The sequence below is a fragment of the Electrophorus electricus genome, chromosome 1, assembly GCF_041902795.1.
Source record: "Electrophorus electricus isolate QZ-2024a chromosome 1, ASM4190279v1, whole genome shotgun sequence".
Lineage (NCBI taxonomy): Eukaryota > Metazoa > Chordata > Actinopteri > Gymnotiformes > Gymnotidae > Electrophorus > Electrophorus electricus.
Window position 1 is genome coordinate 20835838 of NC_137497.1, and position 22883 is coordinate 20858720.

The following is a 22883-nucleotide window of genomic DNA, read 5'->3' on the forward strand; positions in this document are numbered from 1 at the left end:
GAATACTGAATACAATAGAGGAGTCAGTTACATACTTCACTACATACATAAAAACAATAAGTCATACTGAATGTATTTAGAGTAATCTTTAAAAATAACCATAAAGCTGTGCACCATCATTTGACAGTTCTATGTAACAATATTTCAAACATTTTAAATCATAAATCTCCATGATGCCCAATCATAAATCCAAATGCTTCTCACAGTGCCACAGGGGAAGATGGAAGCCTTTTACTGTACTGTTTTCACACAGTGGGAAACTGGAATCCTAATGCTTTCAACAGTATTTATTAGGGCTGTCAACTTAACACTCATAATTAATCTGGAAACATTAACACATAAATTTATTTACGCAAATTAATCATATTACCAGGTTTGAGCCCAGCTTCTTCCTTTTACCTGGCTGAATTACTGACAGGGGTGACCACAGATAATATGATGACTGAGGAGACAACATCCGAAGACAACAGCTGAACGGCAGGTTTCATTTTAAAAAGCTTCCTTCTTATTCAACTAAGTTGAGATGTTAAAAAAAAAAGGATTCCTTTAACCAGTTTATCATGCATTCCTTTATTCCAACACTACACATGAATTTGTTTAATCCCCCAAAATACAATCAAATACTAATATTGTAATACTGTATTAAAATGTTAAACTTCATGATTAATAATGATTAATCATAGTGTATTATTGTGATTAACTGGATTAATTTTTTAATCGATTGACACCACTAGTATTAATGAATTAATATTATATACAGATTATTTTTGATTACTGATTTTCTAAAGATTTTCAGTGCTGGTTCACAATCCCCACAGTCCTGTGAAATATGGAAACCTTCATTCTGTCTGTGCAATGATACATTATATTTAATCAGTTAAACAACCTTGTGCTGTATGCAACGTAATGTGTAATACATGTGGACAAAAACATAAAGGTTTCATATTTGAGTGAAACTTATCTCAGCAATCAGATTCTGTAACGGTCCGAATATGTGCACATTGTTTTGGAGTGTACCTTTATCCTAAATCAGTGTACCTCAGCAGTTCACTACATTTACAGTACACTATAGGTGGTGGTATCTTTGTCCTTAATCAGTGTACATCAGTTGTTCACTACATTTACAGTACACTATAGGTGTGGTATCTTTGTCCTTAATCAGTTCACATCAGTAGTTCACTACATTTACAGTACACTATAGGTGTGGTATCTTTGCCCTTAATCAGTGTACATCAGTTGTTCACTACATTTACAGTACACTATAGGTGTGGTATCTTTGTCCTTAATCAGTGTACATCAGTAGTTCACTACATTTACAGTACACTATAGGTGTGGTATCTTTGTCCTTAATCAGTGTACATCAGTTCACTACATTTACAGTACACTATAGGTGGTGGTGGGAAAAGTGAGGCTTGTGAAACACTGAGATGTTTGAAGCAGTTGTGTTGAAAATAGTTTCAAGGTCTCAAAAGTGTAGTAAAGACTACTGTAGGGAACTGGGATGATTGGCACTGGTTGGCTTTATACTGTGCTCAACCTGGTGTGTTGGCCAGAACACTTAAAGCCATACTGAGTTCAAAGTTGTAATAACAGGCATGGACTTTGATGTTACGGAACTGTGAAGTAGAGAATAGGTTACCCAATATTATATAATGCTATGAGATCAAGTCTGTGTCACCAATGTGTGGTCTAAAACACAAATACAGATATTACTTTAAATGTCAATGTTGTTTGTAAATGACAACATGCACAATACACAGAAAAGCCTTTCTTCGATTGTAATGCCTATAGTAAGACCAATATACAGTAACTGGTACTTGGGTGCCATCTAGTGACAAATCTCTAGAACTGACTCAATGACTTGATAAACGAAGAAATCTTTCCATTTATGGCATTTAGCTGACACATTTATCCGAAGCGAGTTACAATTCTGACTGAACACAACTTGAGCAATTTAGGGTTGTGAATGTAAATAATTATGATTATGGATAATGAAGATCAATAAAGTAAAATAAAGGAACAAACTTTCAGTTTTATTATAAGATTTATATTTTAAAATGATATATGTTTTGGGGCTTCTTCTCTTCCCAAATTACCTCCTCAGTATTGGAAAAGTTTAATTCACAGTGAACACTTGTTGCTGGCATACACAGGTGTTTTTACCATTATATAAATGTGTGGATGTACAGCACATCACTCCTGTCAGTAAACCAGAGGATCTCTCTCTATACACACTTTCTATATATTAATGTCACTATATCTATCCTAACTACTGCTCACTGGATGTCTCTCACTAGCCTATCACTCAATATCAATATCAATAACCTTCTATCTAGACAACACTGAATCTCTCCATCTCTCAAATTCTCTATTCTCACCAAACCCTCAAAGTTTGGGTGTGTTTTCTTGACTTATAAGCATTAATAGAATGTGTGACTGAGACAGATGTGTGATCAGGTTTGTTTCAGTCAAAGACAGGAGCGGCAGGTTCTGTATCACACCTGTAGAAACACAAGCTTCGTTTAGCCGTGGTCACGTGACATGGCCATTTCGAGCCACACTTCAGATCAGTGTTTCAAAACGCTGCGCTTCAGAAACTCGAAACAAGCGTAGAAACGTCAGTGCCGTCTGGAAAGATCACTGACCAACTACGACTTAAAATCCAGATTTACAATAACTGACAATCTATATCTGACCCCGTTAAGTTATTTTAAATATAGCTATGCAGTCGTACTGGGTGTCCGCCATTTTAGTTGCGTATCTTCAGCAGGACTTTAATCTTTACCTTTAATCCACCTTTGGGATTAAATGGCCTACGAATTAAACACGGAACTATGATTTCACAAAACATGCTGATTTAAACTGCACTGATATAGCATTTTATCAAACAGAATTAATTTAGCTAGAAATACCTTTAAACACGCGTATCTCCAGTCCGCTCAACTTTAAAAAACGACACTTCAGAAAATACTTTCATTTCAGAAAATACTTTCACTTCAGAAAATACTTTCACTTCAGAAAAATACTTTCGTACAGGAACACCTGAGGGTAAGTAGAGGGCGGAGCAAATGTCACTCATATATATATATATATATATATATATATATATATATATATATATATATATATATATATATATATATATATATATATATCCATCTTAACCTTGGGTTTAGCCAAATATTAGAGCATCCATTCAAATAGGGATTATATTTAAACATATGGTGTTATTCCATATCTTTATTCTATATGTTTTGCAAATTTGAAACCACAGGTTTTATTTACAAATAGTGTAAAAGTGGCAGTGGGGCTGATAGTGAATTCCATACCATGGGACAGACCTTTAAGACTGGGGCAGCCAGTGAGCCAAATGTCTAACGCTAAAGTAAAATAATAAAATAAACGTTTTGGTAGCCCTAGACAACCACTCACAATAGCTTGCTGTAATTTTCCCAAATGTATACAAGGAATTTTCCCATTTCAAATAAATGTCTTACACAGAGCATCAAATTATTAAAAATATATCAGAGGGAGCTCCAGTGGAAGTGACTATAGTAGACCATTAATTTTGGGTACATAGTTCATTTTAAGAATATTAGCCTTCCCTCAAATAGATAGATTTAGTGATGACCATCTTCCGATATCTGTCTACTGTCATTTTCTGAAATACCGGACCAAAATTATTTTACGTTATCCAGAAAAGATGGAAAAAGTATATCCAAGTATTGTATACCTTGCTTGGGCCACTAGACGCAGCTTGCTTGAAAACATGAGACAGGACAATATTTTGTTAAGGGAAGGCCTGTGACCCTCCACAATTTTGTTTCTGATGGCCTTGGAATGCTCTTTAGTCTTTCCAATGTTGACCATGTATGAGTGCTATTCACTTGTTTAGGGAGGGGCTTTTATAGTCAGAAAAGGCGGGAAAATATAGAAAATTAATCCAAGCATGTGAAGCTCATTGTTCTTAATACCTCAATTACTTCTTAATACTTGAGGGAGCCAAACAGAATTCTGGTGGTTTGAGCAGTTGAATAATAGCTGACCATATGGTAAACTTTTCTTTTTTTTTTTTTTTTTTTATTTTGCAAACAGAAATAACATTCATTTTGATGCAGTGCATTTCACATGTCCAGGCCCATCTACAGTCCAAATTTCACAATGCTAAGTTAACTCCAAATGTGTAAACCTGCAAAATCTGCAGGGGGTTGAATACTACATATTAACACACAGCGCAATTAGGTAATTACATTTATGTGCACACAACAGCAGGACTATGGCTTTGAGAACCAGGACTCTGTTTTAAAGACTAGTCTGTTGATATTTATATATTTCTGTCTCATTTACATGTACAGCAGCACAGTCTGACTTTACAATGATAAACACCCTCTTCATGACACAATAAGGTTTATCAATGTGTGAGTTTATAGATTTTTAAAAAATAAAATCACACTACTAGGGTTTCTTAAGATGACAAGATGCCATTCTGGAGCTGTAATGCAGTTATTGAGAACTACATTAAATGTAGTATTGCAGTTATTGAGAACTACATTAAATCTAAAAATATCACAACTCCTTTCCTTGATTCCCTCTACAAACAGGATTATAATGGACTATGGGATTATATTTATGATGGTGTATTGCGGCGTCTTGCCCTTCTCCTTGTTATCACCTGGTCTGGTCTTCAGGTGCTACAGCACTGAGAGACTTGAACAGTGATATTGAGGGTGAAGTGTTTGTTGATTTATTGAGGGTCGTATGTAGAGGGTTGAGCTTCAGGAGCAGACAAGGCAAAACTAAAAAAAAACCATAAGCCACACTAGAAATAAAAATTATTATTAGTTGGTTACATTTATTTAGCGCCATTCTCAAACTCAAGGACACTTTACAGGCAGAAATCAGTTTTTATTCTCAAATCACTCGTAGACAGATGAGAAGCGGAAGCCAATTTACACACAATGTTCTCTCTATCAGAAACCACAGAACCCACAGGACTGCAGGGTGCAGGGGAAGGGGAGGAGCTTAAGACCAGGACAGAGCAACACCCATAGCTGGAGGACACACACAGAGCACCAACCAAAGCTGGGACACACACACAGAGCACCAACCAAAGCTGGGACACACACATGCGCGCACACACACGCACACACACACGCGCACAGACACACTCAGCACCAACCATAGCTGGCACACACACACACACACACAGTGCACCAACCATAGCTGGGACACACATACACACACACACACACAGTGCACCAACCATAGCTGGGACACACATACACACACACACACACACACAGTGCACCAACCATAGCTGGGACACACACACACACACACAGTGCACCAACCATAGCTGGGACACACACACACAAACACACACACACACACAGAGCACCAACCATAGCTGGGACACACACACCCACACACACACAGAGCACGAACCATACCTGGGACACACACACATCTATATCTACATGCATACACAACTCACATTGATACAGGACAGTTTTAGAGGATCCAGTCAACCTAACCTCCATGTTTTTGGGAGGAACCCAGAGGAAATCTACGCAGACAGAAGATGGAAACTCCACCCAGATAGGGACTCGAAGGCTGAGAGGCAAACATGCGAACCACCAAGCCCTGCTGCCCAAAACAACTGTCCCAACTGAACACAAACAATATTAAGTACAATATCCTTCCCTAACTCCCAAAAATGAATAAACACAGGTAAAGAATGGAGCAAATAAAAAAGGCATCAAACTCCCTATTTCCTGACAACAATTCACACAGGACTATTATAATACTCTATACACAGAATGTCATGTACAACAGCAAATATTCCCAGAAAAGCAATAAGTTAGAATGATTTAACCAGCAGAGGACCAAAAACACAACAATCAGCAAACAATGCTCACTGAACAAACAAAACCAGCCACAGCAAAAGTAGAGATGAATCTCTGTCTCTCGCTTCTTCCCGGGCATTCAGCAAAGGGTAGAATAAGACAACCAATCAAGACACAACACAGCAGCCCAGCACAAGTCCAGCACAGAACAGAAGACTTGATCAGGTGGAGGGGAGGAGCATCAAGAAGGGGAGGAGCCACAGACTATAAGATAAATGTAAACAAACCCAAACAACCCTACCCATAATGCAAACAGGGTTCTAACACCTTAAAACAGAAACACTCATGATTGTTTTGGTATCAGTAAGCAGGCATCACACAAAGTGCCGTAAAACATCAGTGGCTGGATCCAAGAGTGTCCATGTGAGAATCCACCACAAAGAGTCCAGTGAAAATCAACCAGGTCCACATGCTTTATTGGGGATATGCTTAGATAAACAGGACCTCAATTAAGACCAAGACCTCAAACTATGACACTCAGTCCACGCTGTTTACATGATCCTAGCATTCATAGTCAAACTAATACTGAACCACGTATGTGCATGTAAACATAGTTACTAATACTATGCACAACCCCCTCCCCAACATAGTAATTCTAGGCAACATTAAAATCACAGTAACCACACTTACCTTCCACAGTAACTGTGTATGTCTGTATAATCTCTTCATGCTTAGTGTCTCTGATGCTGTAAACTCCACTATCAGATGTTGTGGTTCCTTGCAGCTCCACAGCAGAGATGAGCGACACTCTCCGAGTGTATTCAGGTTTACACTTCAGTGAGTGTCCAGCCACTGTGCAGATCTGTCCACTAGAGGAGGCATCTGTACCTGTACTGTTATAAATCACCTCCACTGACTCTGATATGAGCAAATCCAGCACCAGAGGTTCACCAAGCGTAATCTGAACTGAAGAATTACAGGCTGTGGAAAAAACAATTGGAAACTTCAATGTAATATACAACTGATTTGACCATGTAACCTCAGAACTGCAAATCTGATATAAACATTTACACCTTACATACAAGCTCCTTCTGTTTTTCCCCAGATATCTAATATTTGTGAAGTTTTCCATGTTCTACCTTATATACCCAAGATAAATAAAGTTCTCTTTGTCTACATAAATAATGGTTTAGTAACAATAACTAGGTAATCCATCGAGGACACTTGCCCTCTATCTGTAGACTCACATCACAGATCGCTTGACCTTTACAGGCGCAGGTGTACAAGGACCTCTTAGTGTAATCAGCATCAGTGATGGTGAGGGAGAGATCTCCCTTCAGGTACTGATCATGGGACATGTGAAATCCCTCCTCTGACTGGCAGGATGTCTGGTTACACTGTGCCAGTATGTCATGTGGTTTATGATATAAAGTCCATGTGACCAGACCAGAACACGTCTGAGTGCAGGGGAGAGTAGCAGCATCATGAAGATTCACCTTTACTGAAGGAAAAGAGCCTGAAAGACGCATTAAGAAAAGAGTTTAAAATGTTACTGTGGTGCTTGAAAGTTTGTGAACCCTTTAGAAGTTTCTACATTTCTGCAAATATTTTAACTAAAACTTCATCAGATTGTCAAACAAGTCCTGAAAGATAAAGAGAAACAAATCAAACAAATTAAACCAAATATTAGACTGTCATTTATTTATAGAGGAAAATGACCCAATATTACATATTAAGGCAATAAATATCAACTTGTAAACAATATTTATTATTTAGAATGTTATTTATTTTATCTATCATATTCATGCATGATACAGTGTATGTATCTATATATAATATATAATTATACACATATAATACACCCCACACTAAATAATTCCCTACACAACTGAACCACAGTGCCACAATGGCTTTTAAAGAAAAAATATTGGATCTGTATTGCTATCAGGCAATATTCAAATGCAAGACATCAGTATCAGAGAAAAACTGGTATCATGCTCTCTCTATAAATACAGTAAAATTAAAAATATCATCCATTCACTCAGGCTACTTAAATATTCTTGGTTACTCAAAGATGCATTTCTATGTAAGAGCAGAAATGAATGATACTGCTCATTAGAACGGCTGCAGGGACATCTGTGCCTTCTATGTCTGTGTCTACATGACCATTCTGGTGATCTTTTAATTAAAGGGTTCTGAAATGCAAGTCTATTAGCAAAATGATAGGGAATCTGTCCAATGAAATTAATTAATTTTATGTTTCTCACTCCGTGGGCGGGCCTATAGCAGCCTAAACCTTCTCAGTGTTCTGAAGAAAGGGTTACGACATTATTAGTAAAGGATCACTGTGACTATGAATGGGGTCTATGAGTGAGACAGACACTGTAGGTACAAGGAGCCGAGCATCCACAGTGAGTTATATAGTACAGTTCTCATGAATAGCAGCAATGCAGTAAACATGTTTATCCATTTAAATGTTATAAAAATGGACGGCATTGTTTACGCTGTGCAGCGCAAAATGAATTATTAAAAACAACCATCAGAATTTATTAATTAATTTAATAATAATTTTATTAAATATAAAGAAGATTAAATAAAGATAAAGGTCAAGCAGGTACAATAGTCTGGTTAACACACCAAAGTCATGGATGAAATTCTGATGACCTGAGAGAACCTGTTCTGTCCACTTACCAGCTATGACTGTCAGCAGCTGTAACAGCAGAACACACCTGCTCAGCATGTCTGAGGAGACAAAAGAGAACCCAGTCAGTACTGTACAAAGGAGACAGGAGAACCCAGTCAGTACTGTACAGAGGAGACAGGAGAACCCACTCAGTACTGTACAGAGGAGACAGGAGAACCCAGTCAGTACTGTACAGAGGAGACAGGAGAGCCCAGTCAGTACTGTACAGAGGAGACAGGAGAGCCCAGTCAGTACTGTACAGAGGAGACAGGAGAAACCAGTCAGTACTGTACAGAGGAGACAGGAGGACCCAGTCAGTACTGTACAGAGGAGACAGGAGGACCCAGTCAGTACTGTACAGAGGAGACAGGAGGACCCAGTCAGTACTGTACAGAGGAGACAGGAGAGCCCAGTCAGTACTTTACAGGTAGGAGCAGAGTGATCACTATTAGGAAAAAAAGTCACTTATTTACAGTACCCTGATTACAGCACCTGGCATAAAATTATCCAACAGGAGACTATCCAACAGGAGAAACAGGAATAAACCCCACTACACCTCAGCAGCACAGTAATCCTCCTTTACCAGAGGGGGTTAGTCCAGGGTCCAGAACATCACAGTCCTGCCTGCCAGTACGTTGTGTCACTGTTCAGTTCCCTTATTCCCAGCAGTCATGCTGTGATTAATATTTCTGGCAACACTAAAGTACTAATCAGACGGGACTCATTTTCCAGTCATGTGTACGTAAAGCAACTTTACCACAAGACCTCTAGAGTGTATGACAGACTCGCACACAGGATCAGAAACCTCAGGATAAATCACAGACATGTCAGTGGCTACTGGATTTACGTATTACTGTCTCACTAAAACATCCACGTGTGATGCGTAGCTTTCGTTGGTCACAACCATTAAATATTTTTCACACATGTGCACAGAATTCTGTTATTTAATGAAATCGCTTATAGTAATGACTTGGGTTTGAACACTAGCAGGTTGCATATGTGTAGGGGAATTTACTTAAAACCTCTGAGAAGTCATTTGCCTCCTCGAGCACTTCCGTGATGGGTGAAAAAAGCGCCCAAACTCTGATATGTGAACCCTGGATATTTGCCCGGGATTAAAAACCCCTGAGATTACAGCAAACAGCCGTTTATAGCAGGAAAACAGTGCAATAATTCTTACTGATGCTGCAGAAGGTAAAATGACTGGCATGGCGAGAGTAAAATCACTGAGGAACGCAGGAAACGATTACATTACCGCACGTTGCCATGTCAAATGAAGCTTGTCTGAATATTCTTAACACATGAGGTTCTGAACCTTGGTTCTGGGGACCCACCGCCCTGCACAGTTTCCCATCTGATCCAGCTAATTAAAGACTTGATGACCCAGAAAACCTGAAGCTGTCCGCCAGTGGATGCACTGTTACCAGCCTTAAATGTACATGACAAACACAGAAATAAACCTGAAACAGTTTTTCTCTGGGCTGATAAACTGTTCCTGGCAACATGTGGAATCAATTAGTCTGTAATGCACCTATAAAACAGGATTATTGTAACGGTCAGTAATTTGCGGACTGTCCCCTTAATTAAGTTACGTTTACGTAAAAGGCGTGTGCACGTTGCCCACGCGGAAGAGTTGGTTTTGTACTGTGCGTGACGGACGTTGCTGGACCCAGATCTTAATTCATCATTATTTACTTCTTTAGTAACGCGTTATTAGCTGTGGATGTTTTTACAACTCATGTATGAGCTGTCTACAATACTCCAGGAACGAGCCTGTGTCACGCGGTGAATAAAACAGCAAGTTTACTACTAAACTGAGTGATTCTGGTCCGCATCTTCTCCACGTGCTTCACAGGCTTCTCTCTACCAGTTCCAAAGATCTGCTAATCTGGGTTGGAGTATAATTTAAACAGGACTAACTCCAAGCGTTACAGTATGTACTAAAGTAGACAGTTACTGTATGTGCAAGGCAGGTGTTCTTAATAAAGTGACCGCTGAGTTTTTGTAGCAACATTCGTACTTGGGCTGTTTATCTAACGACCTCGCAAATATTATTGTGGAGACAAATGTGGGATAAAAAATAGAGGCAGTGAAACCCACTGGCTAATCACAGAGTGCGGCAGTGCTTTTGAATATTATTATTATTATTATTATTATTATTATTATTATTATTATTATTATTTAATAGCAATAAAGGTTTGTACGCCACATGGACATTATCTCCTACCAAACGCATTTACTCTGAGGTAACTGCACGCCAGGAGACACACAGTCCATCTACTGAACTGCAGCATAAGAAGGCAGAACAGCACGCGGAGGGAACAAAGCGCACAGCTACTATCGCTCAGTGCACGAGCTAAAGTCCCTAAATGAACACATGAACCCGTTCAACAGTCCGCGAGACCAACCAGAGTTCTTAGCAGACATGCACACTTTAAAACAGCTGCACTAAATATTACATATTAACTTATTATCTATGCAGTTGCCTAGTTGCGTTCATAAAACAGACTTTCTGACAGCTAGCGCGCATATTTGGACGGTAATCAGAAGTAAATCGACATACAAACACTTTTAAACTCACCGCTAAATGTCACACTTGAACCTCGCGCTTCAGAAATGAAACCAATGGATTTGTGCTCGTGCTTGATTCGTTCTACAATGTTTACGTCACCACAGAATAGACTGGAAATAGTGAGAAAAAGCGTTTTGAAGTTTGAACACTTAACTTTTACCATCAAATAAGGTAGAGTATTTTATAAGAGCACTATTATAATAATAATGATTTATAATTCTTTAATTTCTAAAGTCATAAATTGATGGCATTTTATCAGTTTTGTTTAATGATAAGCTGTTCACAATTTAGAACTTCAATTTAAAATATATAAAATATTTTTGCTCTTAAATGTGACTTAGTAAGATGTGTTCTGGGTGCATTCTAAATGTATTCTGAATAAATTACTGTTTTATGTATTGTAATAGAATACATCACATTATTCAACCATCAAAGTATTCTGCCAAACCCTGGATGTATGTACCCAAATCAGCAATGAGATTTTAATGACATGCACAACAGTCCATTTGGTTTTATTAGTTGCTTTTATTGAAACAACAAATGTCATGCTTTTCGATGCAACAGAACAGTTTTAAAAGCTGGAAATAAATACATAAATAACTAACAAACTACCTAAATAAATACTACTATATAGTAGTATTAATACGTACTACATATGTAATGATGAGATACAGGATGAGGTCTGTACTACATATGTAATGATGATGAGATACAGGATGAGGTCTGTACTACATACGTAATGATGATGAGATACAGGATGAGGTCTGTACTACATACGTAATGATGAGATACAGGATGAGGTCTGTACTACATACGTAATGATGAGATACAGGATGAGGTCTGTACTACATATATAATGATGAGATACAGGATGAGGTCTGTACTACATATGTAATGATGAGATACAGGATGAGGTCTGTACTACATATGTAATGATGAGATACAGGATGAGGTCTGTACTACATATGTAATGATGATGAGATACAGGATGAGGTCTGTACTACATATGTAATGATGAGATACAGGATGAGGTCTGTACTACATATGTAGTGATGATGAGATACAGGATGAGGTCTGTACTACATATGTAATGATGATGAGATACAGGATGAGGTCTGTACTACATATGTAATGATGAGATACAGGATGAGGTCTGTACTACATATGTAAGCTGCGTCACATCCCAGTGTGCTTCAACGAGGGTGAAAAGACTGATGATGATGATGGTGATGATGATGGAATATTGGAGCACTGTGTTGTAGAGTAAATGTCTTTCAACAAACATTTTAGGTATAAACGTCAGTGCCTTCAGTGTCCTACTTTGGAACACTCTTCCTATATGACTGAATAATTATATGTTCCTGTAGGCCTGAGTAACTTTTACTCTGTATGTTCCTGCATGTTTGAGTAATTATTATTGCACTGTATATTCCTGCATATCTGAGTAATTATTATTATTATTACTCTGCATTGTCACGGTTGTCCCCTCCCTGTCATCTCGGTCACTTTAGCAATCCTGTCAAGCTCTGTTTTGGCTTTACAACTTGGTTTTCTTTCCATGAGCTTCTTTGTTTTGATTTTTCTGTTACTCCCCCTTGTCTGGTTGTTCTGCCTGTTTTGTCCTGTTTCTAGTTGTTCCTTGTTATCTCGTGTGTATCTTCCTTGTTAACTCGTGTGTGTATATTCCTTGTTAACTCGTGTATATATTTCTAGTGTCTCTCCAGTCTTGTCGCTGGTTATTGTTCACTCAGCTTGTTTTCATTGTACTAAGCCTCCATTTATACTAAGGTCCTATCATGTTCACTGTTCGTGTCGCCTGTGTTCTTCATTTCATGTTGTTGCCTTGTAACCTGTTCCCAGTTGTGTTTCTGTCAGTGTATTGGTTCTATCATGTTTTATTTTCTTTATCTTTTGTGGGTCTGTCGGTCTCCACATGTTGACTCATTCCACTGACCCTGATTTTCTGTTCCAGTATGTTCCAGAGAGCTTGCGTCCTCTCATTGGCCTGTTCCAGTATTCTCCAAAAGGCTGCAGAGCACCATTGGTCTGTTCCAATGTGCTTCTCCAATTTTTATTGGCTCTCCCGTTGCTGTCCCAGCATCCTGCCACACTTCTGACTTACAGCATTTGGTAAGTGAAGCCAGGCTCCCTTTTTTACATTTTCCCTTCAATTTGTTTTTTTCTAAGTGTTGCGCTCAATTTCTTTCTATGGCTTTTATTCCCCATCTTTGTACGTCCACACTTTACTGTAAAAGCGAGATTTAATGGGCGAAGTTAGTGGCCAGGCCGACAGACCGAGCTAACTAGCTGCTCGTTAACCTGTCTGTGTCGGACACAGTGCATGTTTTCTCTCAGACATCTTGGTTATCAGTTGTGGGGGAATGAATGAAGTTATATTTAGTGAGTGATGATCTCTTCTTCTTTTCTGTGGTTACCCTCCATTTATTTCCACTTCATCTGAAGTTAACATTTGCGGTACAATGACCTGTGCTACTGAAAATGACTGATTGTTATTTCAAACAACAATTAAATAGCACTTAAGCTTCACTAGCTGGGGATACAGAGTTATCTGGTTAACTGCAAAGAAGCTCCTTTTGTCAAAGGAGCTCCATTTTCAAACACATGTTATTGACACAGTCCTGAGTAATGTACATTAATGCTGATTTAAAAAATGTTTAGGCATCAATTTTAGCATTAATTTTGGTTTGTTTCTCTTGATCCCTTAGAATGTTTTCCAAACTGGCATCTCCATATTCCAGGCCAGCGCCTGTGAGGGTGAGGTGAGTGGCTACATATACAGCTGAGAGAGCAGAGACATACACATTAGTGGAAGGTGTGCTGGTTAAGTCCACCAAGAGGGTTGCTACTTGTGCTCGCTCTGACGGGGAGCATTTTGTAGTGGCCCATTTAAAAAAATGATGATTGTCATCGAATTGGTTGTCTTATTTCAATAGCTACAATTTATCAGAAAAAATATGGCAGCTCTAAAATGTATTTCAGTCCATCCACAGTCACAGTATCTTCAGATCTGGAAGTATAATACCGCAATGCTGTCTGTCCTCCCTCCCCAACCTATAAAGACCTTCCTGACTGGAAAGCAGACTAGTGTGCACTCTCAGGGAGGGTTGTCAGTGTAAGTATTATTTGTAAAAATATTAGCCTAATTAAATATATGCTATGACCCTTAGTGTCATAAGAAATCAATTTAACCTTAATCTTAATCTGCACATATCTTATACCGACCCTAACAAACCATTACTGAAATGACAAACATGATACTTGCACAAATGTTTGTTTTTAAACTCTAAACTCGATTGACTGTTTAGATCTTGTCCATTGGTGTCCTCACAATAGCAGAGTGTAAATGAATTTTATATATTGTATCTAAGAACATTTATATAAATACTGTCTATGAAATCATTTCCAAATATCATATGGCTAACAATACACTTTCTTACATAAACTGTGAGTCAGGGAAGCACCACAGCAAATGTTGATTTTGCCTTTTAATACAATGGCATCTTCAGTATTTGAGAATGTAATTGGATGTGGTCTATTAATTATGTATTAAAGCAATTAATGTTATGTTAAATAGCCTCGTCTTTTTATTATTAATTTGTTTTTTAAAGTTGACTACCATAAAACTCCAAAAGATGGGGCCGTTTCAGCCCGACCACTTGGGCTGCTTCCAGGAAAAAAGCACGCATGTGTCTCTCTGGAGAGAAGTTGCACTACACAAAATCAGCCTGTCGGATGACCTGGAAATCAGCCATCTCTATATTAGAAAAAAACAAAGAAGACATTCAGTTTAGTTCCACTACCCATACAGCTATGAAGGTAAGTCAGTTTTTTCTCTCTTTTTTCCTAAATTGTAAGTTTGTAAAGGTGCAGGTGGAAAAGGATTAAGAAACTAAAGATTTTTATGGGCTAGCCAAAATAAACTTACAAGGTATAGCAGCAGCTGTACCTTTGGGACAAGTCCAAATTGACTCAGGAATGTGCTATCAATCATTTTATGTCTACACAACTATAATTTACTTATTCCATGTGCCAATGCAAAGCAATATGATAGATATTTAAATGAGACCTAATTGGCTACTGGCTGAATCATAAGAGAGTATTCCACAAAATTGCTTGTTTTTGCAAGTTACACTGGCCAACCAGCAAAAATCTATACACTCTCCAGCCACCTTAATAGAAACACCTACCTTGTAGATACAGCTTGTAGATGTACAGCTAAAGACTATATCCTGTCTGTTTCCATACACGGTTTAGGTTAACCATCATCTAGTACATTATGACTCGTCCATTTCTGATCACAGGTCAGCAGTATTTTATTTTTCTTAACCTACCAATGACACTGGCACATATGAAACCCCGGCAACACTACTGTTACTGATGTTTCACAGCCATGCCACTGCCATGACAGTGCTAACACTTTGTTGAAAATGGTTTATAACCTAAACAAATGCCTGGTTAGCAGTGTTCAGAAACTGACCATTGATGATCTGAACTCTGTAAAATGCAGTTAGAAGCTTGGACAGGTACATAACAGTACGCATACAAAAATATTAACTAGCTAAAGCCTATTTGTATCTGGGTAAATGAGACAATGCCTCAGCCCTTTGTTAATATTATGCTTTTATAATCACTGCGTTAAGATAATGGTGTGTTTCTCTTTCCATAGGTTCACAGATAGCGTTAAACTTCATATTTCCTAATGTGACAGACGGGGGCTAAGCAGGACACCCACACGCATGCAGACTTGAGGGAGGAGGGGCCATACCGGGACAGAGCCCCCCCTCAAGGGCATGACTCCTGGCGCGTCAGCCTACCGGGCTGCGGCCCCGAGACCAACGCCAAAAGGTGACGTTGAAGGACCAGACAACCCGCCACGGGCCAGCGCAAACAGGGCAGCGGGGGAAAGACAGGGACCAAGACGATGACAGACAGGGACGCACACACTAACAGGCACAAAGAGGAACAAATCGACCGGTACATTTAGTGTAATCGGGACAGACACGATGACAGGCACAGGCACATGAATGACCCCACACAAATTCAAGAGCCCAGGGAAGGGGGGAGGAACTCCAGCCAGTCCCCCAGTCGTCGGCTGGGTCAAAGACTGACCATCCTGGTGGGAAGTGTCCCTCGCCAGCCTAGGTAGCGGCCACTGTCCCAGTTCTGGTACTGGTGCCTCTGCCTTTTTGCCTGTACAAGGCTTCGGCGTAGGTGCATACGCTCTAGAGCTCCTCGCCTCAAGCGGGGGAGTGTCCATATTTGACAACAGTGCCTCCCTGCTAGCCGCCTCTGTTCGCTAGCTCGCACCTGGGCGGCGTGTCCTGGGCGGTGCCTTGGGTGCTGGAGGCTCCTTGCTGTGTGAACTTTTGGTGTCGCCATGGGAGAGAAGATCCCTATGAGGGTACTCTACCTCCATAGAAGTTTCCTCCTCACAATCGGAACAACTTTCCGACTGCAGACAGACGTCGCTGCACTCCTCTGTCTCTCCATAATCTGTGTCTCCCATATGATCGTCCAGATAGGGATCGTAGGACCCAGCAGACTCCATCTCCCAGTAGCGGTCCTCCTGATCCGGCTGTTCTCTGCAGGACTCTGCGCCGTTCGATCCCAGACCATACACAGGGCCCCCCCAAAATTGTTCAGCAGGTTCTTCCCTCCCGGTAGTTCCTTGGAGCGAGGCCAGGATGAGGGAAGGCCTCTCCGCTGGACAGTATGAGTCCACAGAGTCCGACTCCGAGTACTGGAAGGCGTTGTACTAGTCCAGGTCCCCCGCCGGGGGTTCCATACACCTCCCCTGCTTCCGTACCTGGATCTGCACCTGGAGTCAGGAGGGTGCCCAGGACCATGGGAGACCTCGCTACACGTGCTGTGGGAGGGCATTGACTTCCCTTCTTTCCCTTCTTCTTTTTGCCTTTCCCAGGCATCCTTGGTAGGTCGGTGTTGCGGGGACGAGGCACGTCGAGCATAAGCATACGTTTTATTTACACATTAAACATACACGTATTAACACTTGGATCAAACACCGACAACTTTGACGATACGAAACGAGACTTATATACACTCATGACAACTACACACAACAAGGGTCAGGTGCACAACACAAGAGGGCGTGGCAATACGAACACACAGACACACACACGCACGCAGACTTGAGGGGGGGAGGGGCCGTACCGTGACACCTAAAAGTAAGATGAAGCTTTCATAATAATCTGTGACTGTTATAGTATTTAGCTATAGCTGTTAGTAGTGATACTGTAGCCTATTAAGGTAACTTTTTGTCAAATTTCTTATTTTGTTTGTCTTTTGTTACACTGTTTGCAGGTTTAACAGCTGGTGAAACACTTGACGGTTTGTGTAAGTGCAATTTGATACAAATTCATAATTCATATCATTGACATGTGGGCCTAATTATGTACTGTATGGAGTGACCTTAGTATGACATGATGGAAATGAATGTGTTTCTGTTCTCATGCTTGTTTGCAGGTTGCCATTACACCTGCAGTCAGTAGATCAAGATGTAATAAATTAACTTATAGGTGTATATGGAAGCACCAGACAGCTCATTCGTTCTTTCAGTAACTGTTCAAAATGCACTCTTCATATAAAGCAGGGTCATATGAGTTGAAAGAAATCACATAAAATGTTTACAAGCATTTAGTATCATTTAGTTAATAGACATTGTTTGCAAGATAAAACGTATTGTTTTAGACATTTCATAAGTTTAAATATTTCTCTTTTGTGTTTGTATGTCCATAGGTCTGCCAGTTCCATTAAAAGTGAGTAGAAAGTTTCTGCATAACTGGGGTTCCATTTCTGCATAACTAGGGTGGTTCTGAAGTTACTGAGATTGTTCATTATATGAAAATATCAGTGTACTTGAACATGTAAATTAACAATACATATATGAAATTTAAATGCTTTTATCATATGAGCATTGTTGTGCACAGACCAATGAATCTTGACCTGTACTCAGTGCAAGACATGTTGGTTAGTCACCTAACTTCAGAATGCATAGTCAGTTAACTTCAGAATGCAGTCTTTTTACAACTGGTCATATGTCATATTGGATTCTGTTTAAACACATGTAACGCAAGGGATCCCTAATGCATATGTATACTCAGGGTATTTGCTGCTAATAAAAGGGTAAACACACTAAGAACATATTAATTCATAACGGATAACGCATAACATAATTATGAAATTTTGGTCCACAGTCAAGTTCCCCTCTATGCTGGACTTTAGCCTGAGTATTATTGACACTTACCTCTCTATTTTCACCTGAGCATCTGTATTTGATAGAGACTACAAAGCACTTCTGTAAGTCACCAAATGCTGTAAATGTACACTGATGTCCACATTTATATTTCTGTAGTTTCAGATTACCTCACGTCATCTCAGTGTCAAGAATTACATTTGTGGCTTGGCCTTTTTTTTCCATCTTAAACACTTCATAAAACTGTCATGACTTTTTACCATCTCAATGTACATGTGCAGGGATAATGCAAAACCTTCAGTATTCAGCCACCAGAGCAACTGTGGCGAGTCTGAATGTAAGATGAATTAAATGAAGTAATTTGACTCAAGCATTTCTGTGAAGAATTTTGGCTCTTATACAATGATGACGTAATGTGGGGAAATTATTTGGCTCTCACACAGTGACATTAGAAAAAAGACAAATGACAAGTATAGAAACACTGGGGGTAACTGCTAACTGTCATGGAACGCTCGCCTCCGCGAGTCACGTGGTTTGGCCCGCCACGTGCAGCGGGAGGATCTGTGTTTATGGCCACGCCTGCACACACCTGCACCTCGCCTTGTCTAAATGTATATAAACCCGTGTCAAAGTGTGCAGTGTGTTGGTCATTGTTGATGTAGCGTGTTGATGTTTGTTTGTTAGCGTCCAAATGTGATATTAGTAACCTTGTTTGACTAGCTTGTGTTAATGTTAAAGTCATTAGTGTTAAGTGTGTCTATGCTGGTTGTTAATGTTATTTGTGAGTGCCACCATCGTCTTTATGTTTTGTGTCATTAAATGTTTCACAAGCCATGAGAAGTCTGTGCGTCCTGCTCCACGCCCTTCCGTGACGTTACAGTAATGAAAGGGGGCAACTTGGTGACATTAGATTAAAAGCTGACTACAATATGTCTCAACAGCTAAAATATCATGTTTAAACAGCATTTATGTAGGGTAGATTTAAAAATCAGTTTATTATTTTTATATGACCTAAATCATGGACTATCTATTAGTATAATAAATGTGGTTGCTAAGGTGTTACCAATTTGCTTCTATGGTCTTGATAGGTGGTTGCTATGGAGTCCCTAGATGGTTGTTTTGGATGTTGCCAAGATGTTGCTATGGAGTTGCTAGGGTAAATGTTGTGGGATATTTTGTTGTGGGGGTAAATTTGGTTGAGGGTTAAATGGCTGAGTGGTAGTTGAGGATGAGGGGTTGTTTAGTGTTTTTTTAATGTTGATACTGTGAAATATCAAATGCAGTTTACATATAAAATGAAATCCTGAAATACTGTTGAGCCATTCCCAGGTAGTTGCTATGTGGTTGCTGTGGAGTCCCAAGTGGTTGCTATTGTCTTGCTAGGTGGTTGCTATAGATCTTGATAGGTGTTTCCTATGGTATCCCAGGTGGTTGTTAGGGTATTACAGAGTGGTTGATATGGTCTCACTAGGTTGTTGCTGTGGTATCTCAGGTCACTGCTATGGGTTCCCAATTGGTTGCTATGGTCTTGCTAGGTGGTTACGATGGAGTGTCAAGTTGTTGCTAGTGTGTTGCTATGGCTGTGGGGTGGTTGAGGATGAGTGGGTATTTACCTGTTGGGGTAGTTGTGATTGAGGGCTATTAGTGTAATGGTGTAACTGTTGTTGAGGGGTTTTTAAGCTGTGGGGGAATTTGTTGAGGGCAATTTGGCTGATTTGGTTGTTAATGAGGGACTGTGGGGTAATTTGTGGTGATGGCTAATTGGCTGTGGCGAATTTGAGGCTGAGGGGTTATTCAGCTGTTGGATAGTTGTTTTTGGTTTATTTATCTGTGGAGGTACCAGTTTCAGCAGTGTGTGCTGTTTTGGTGTTATGGTATGAGATTTTGAGTGTTGCCAGTATTTTATTGTAAAAATCCTTTAGGCATTACACTCATACTGTGTACATCTGCACCTGTATCAGTCTAGCACACAGAAAACAAAATGAAAAACCTTTCACAGTTTCCAAAGAGTTCCATGTTTAATGTGTAGATTTGTACAGCAAGTTTAACACAGTGAGGTTATGATTGCATTGTGTGTGTGTGTGTGTGTGTGTGTGTGTGTGTGTGTGTGTGTGTGTGTGTGTGTGTGTGTGTGTGTGTGTGTGTGTGTGTTCGTGAGGTAGTGTATACTGCGAGAGATGTAACGTGTGTGTGTGTGGGTATGTGTTTTATACTCAGCAAGGATGTGTGTATTATGATGTTCACCAGTTGTGTGTGTAGAGGAGTGTGTGTTTCCCTGCAGACTCTGGTGTTGCTCCAGGACACAGGAGGCTATCCTAGCTCTCTCACACACACTGAGGAATGAGACCACCAAAATCTAAACCCTGCATAGAGGGACTCAGTGAATGTGGGGTGGAATGTGTGTAAGTGTGTGAGTGTGTGAGAGGAGACACTGTAGAAGGACAGAGTGCTGGCAGGCCAGTCCAGATACACTCCTACTCTGTTGGAGCTGGAGGTGGGAGCAGAGATGTCAGTTCTCTTCTTATTGTGCCAGACAGTGTAACTGTTGTCATAGCAGTACAGACTCTAGGACTTTACATTGAATCCAAACACACAGTCATCTGTGACTCCTTTCCTGCTAATTCCTTTATATGTCACTGCTATAGCAGCATCTTCACTCCACTCCACCTCCCAGTAACAGCATCTATATACTGGTCTATGGTCTATATACTGGGACCAGATAAACAGTGTGGTGGTCACATACAGCCAGTGAGGGTTCCTGGATGCTCTATTGGCATTTTTATAGATGCATGACCATGGTCCAGGATTTTATTTCCTCTTGTAGGGCAGGTAATGTACTGCTGGACATCTTTGAGAGTCTCTCTCATATTACAATGATTAAAATCTCCCATTATGAAGTTTGGGGTGCCAGGAGAGAGAGTCTGAAACTTGTGTATGACTCTGTAGATCATATCAGCAGTGTGTTTCATGTTGGCTTTTGGATGTTGTCACGTATGTCCACCCTCCTGGCGTCACTGTCTCCGTGGTTTCCCAATCGTGTCTGTTTTCTTTTACTTCCTAGTTGTTCCATTTCTTGGTTTCATTTTCTCTGCCCCTCATCTGTTTTCCACACCTGTTCCTTGTTTCTAGTCTTGTTAAGTTCCTGATTTAAACCCTGTCTTACTCTCTGTGTCTTGGCTGTTTATTAAATGTGGTTGTATTGGATGTTTGAATGTTTGGATATTTTTGAAAGCCCATATCTGTATCTGTAAGTTTGTACTCTGTGTATCCTAGTCTGACTGTTTGTCTTAGCCTTCGTGTTTCCAAGCCTCTGTTACTGCTTGCTTCCCTTGTTTGCCTTCATGTGTTTTGGTTTATAATGTATCCATGTAAATCTCTGTGTTGGCTCTATGACCCTGGACTATCCTAACGACTACGACTCTGGATTTGCCCTTAATAAAGCTCGCTCTTCTCCGCACATACGTCTGCCTCCTTACCACTCACTGTTACAGATGTACACAAACAGTTAAAATATTTGAGGAAGCACACAGAAAAAATTAAATGGACACACCAACGCAGGTAGATGTTCAATGTGTGCAGTGTATATGGGAATGGAAAGCTGGTTCTCTCTCTCTGTGCCACCAAGACGGTTTTACGTGGTCGAGCGCCAGTGAGTCGTGAGAACAGGCATTTCCCTTTTTATGTTACCGGTTGTAACTTTAGTAACTTTTTTGTTTATACATCAGATTAGATTAGTTAACTCTTTCCTCTCACCTGTGATACAACCTCCTCACTCCTAGAATTAGTTCCCCCTTCAGCTGCTTCAATGGTTTCCCCTTTTCCCCCTGACACATCTATTACACTTCACTCGTGTTCTCTCACCACGACTCTTGTTTGATTAATAAGTTTAATTCGTTGGTCTTGTTTGGTTGATTAGATAGTAGTAGATTGCTGGTTGGGCATTCCCACAGGTTGCTTAACACAGTTTCACTTTTCTTTTTTCGTTATTAGCCTAGTTAGCTACTTTTATTCACCACAAATCATCAGTGATCATTTTCACATGGTTATGATAGTTATAGTGAGTCTAGTGAACTAGACACTCCTGGTCATTAATAGAATCCTAGTCAATGATTGTTTTTCTTATCTCTGCTTATTCAATAAACATACTTTGATTATAACGTCTGCGAGCCCAGAGTTATATTATAATGTTTGGTAGACGCCCGCAATAATGACATATCAGATTGGCGACTCTCGTGATTCGAGACTGAATTATTAATCACTAATAAATTATTTAAAATTCATTAAAAAATGTCCCTGTTAATCAGGGTCGTGCCCCAATTAACCTTATCATCTGTTACTGACAATTTATTAAAATGTTTAACCGCTACACTTTCATACACACACACACACACACACACACACACACACACACATTGACACACTCTACACCTTTCGCTTTCTCTCACACAAATACTCTTACACACACTACATTTCTCTTTCTCACACATACACGCTACACATCTCTCTCTGTCACACACTCTCACTTTGTCTCACGCACACAACACTCAC

General features: G+C 39.8%; 1 protein-coding gene across 17 annotated transcripts in view; it reads left to right on the top strand.

Moving 5' to 3' along the window:
* Positions 1–13167: 13167 nt before the first annotated feature.
* The window catches only part of LOC118241397 (uncharacterized), a 15753-nt gene continuing 6037 nt past the window's right edge, over positions 13168–22883 (top strand). For 10 of the 17 annotated variants that reach the window (XR_014123170.1, XR_014123177.1, XR_014123181.1 and 7 more), the window contains exons 1-8: positions 13168–13231; positions 13828–13881; positions 14182–14234; positions 14731–14938; positions 15377–15423; positions 15789–15967; positions 17444–17476; positions 17879–17898. Coding sequence is in view for 1 of the 17 variants with exons in the window: in XM_081712448.1 (XP_081568574.1) it covers positions 15913–15967; positions 17444–17476; positions 17879–17898 (108 nt within the window). In the remaining 16 variants the exon portion in view is untranslated. Of the gene's footprint in view, positions 13232–13827; positions 13882–14181; positions 14235–14730; positions 14939–15376; positions 15424–15788; positions 17052–17443; positions 17477–17878; positions 17899–18494 lie in introns of all 17 variants that reach the window. The other 7 variants (XR_014123171.1, XR_014123176.1, XR_014123179.1 and 4 more) reach the window with 3 other exon arrangements.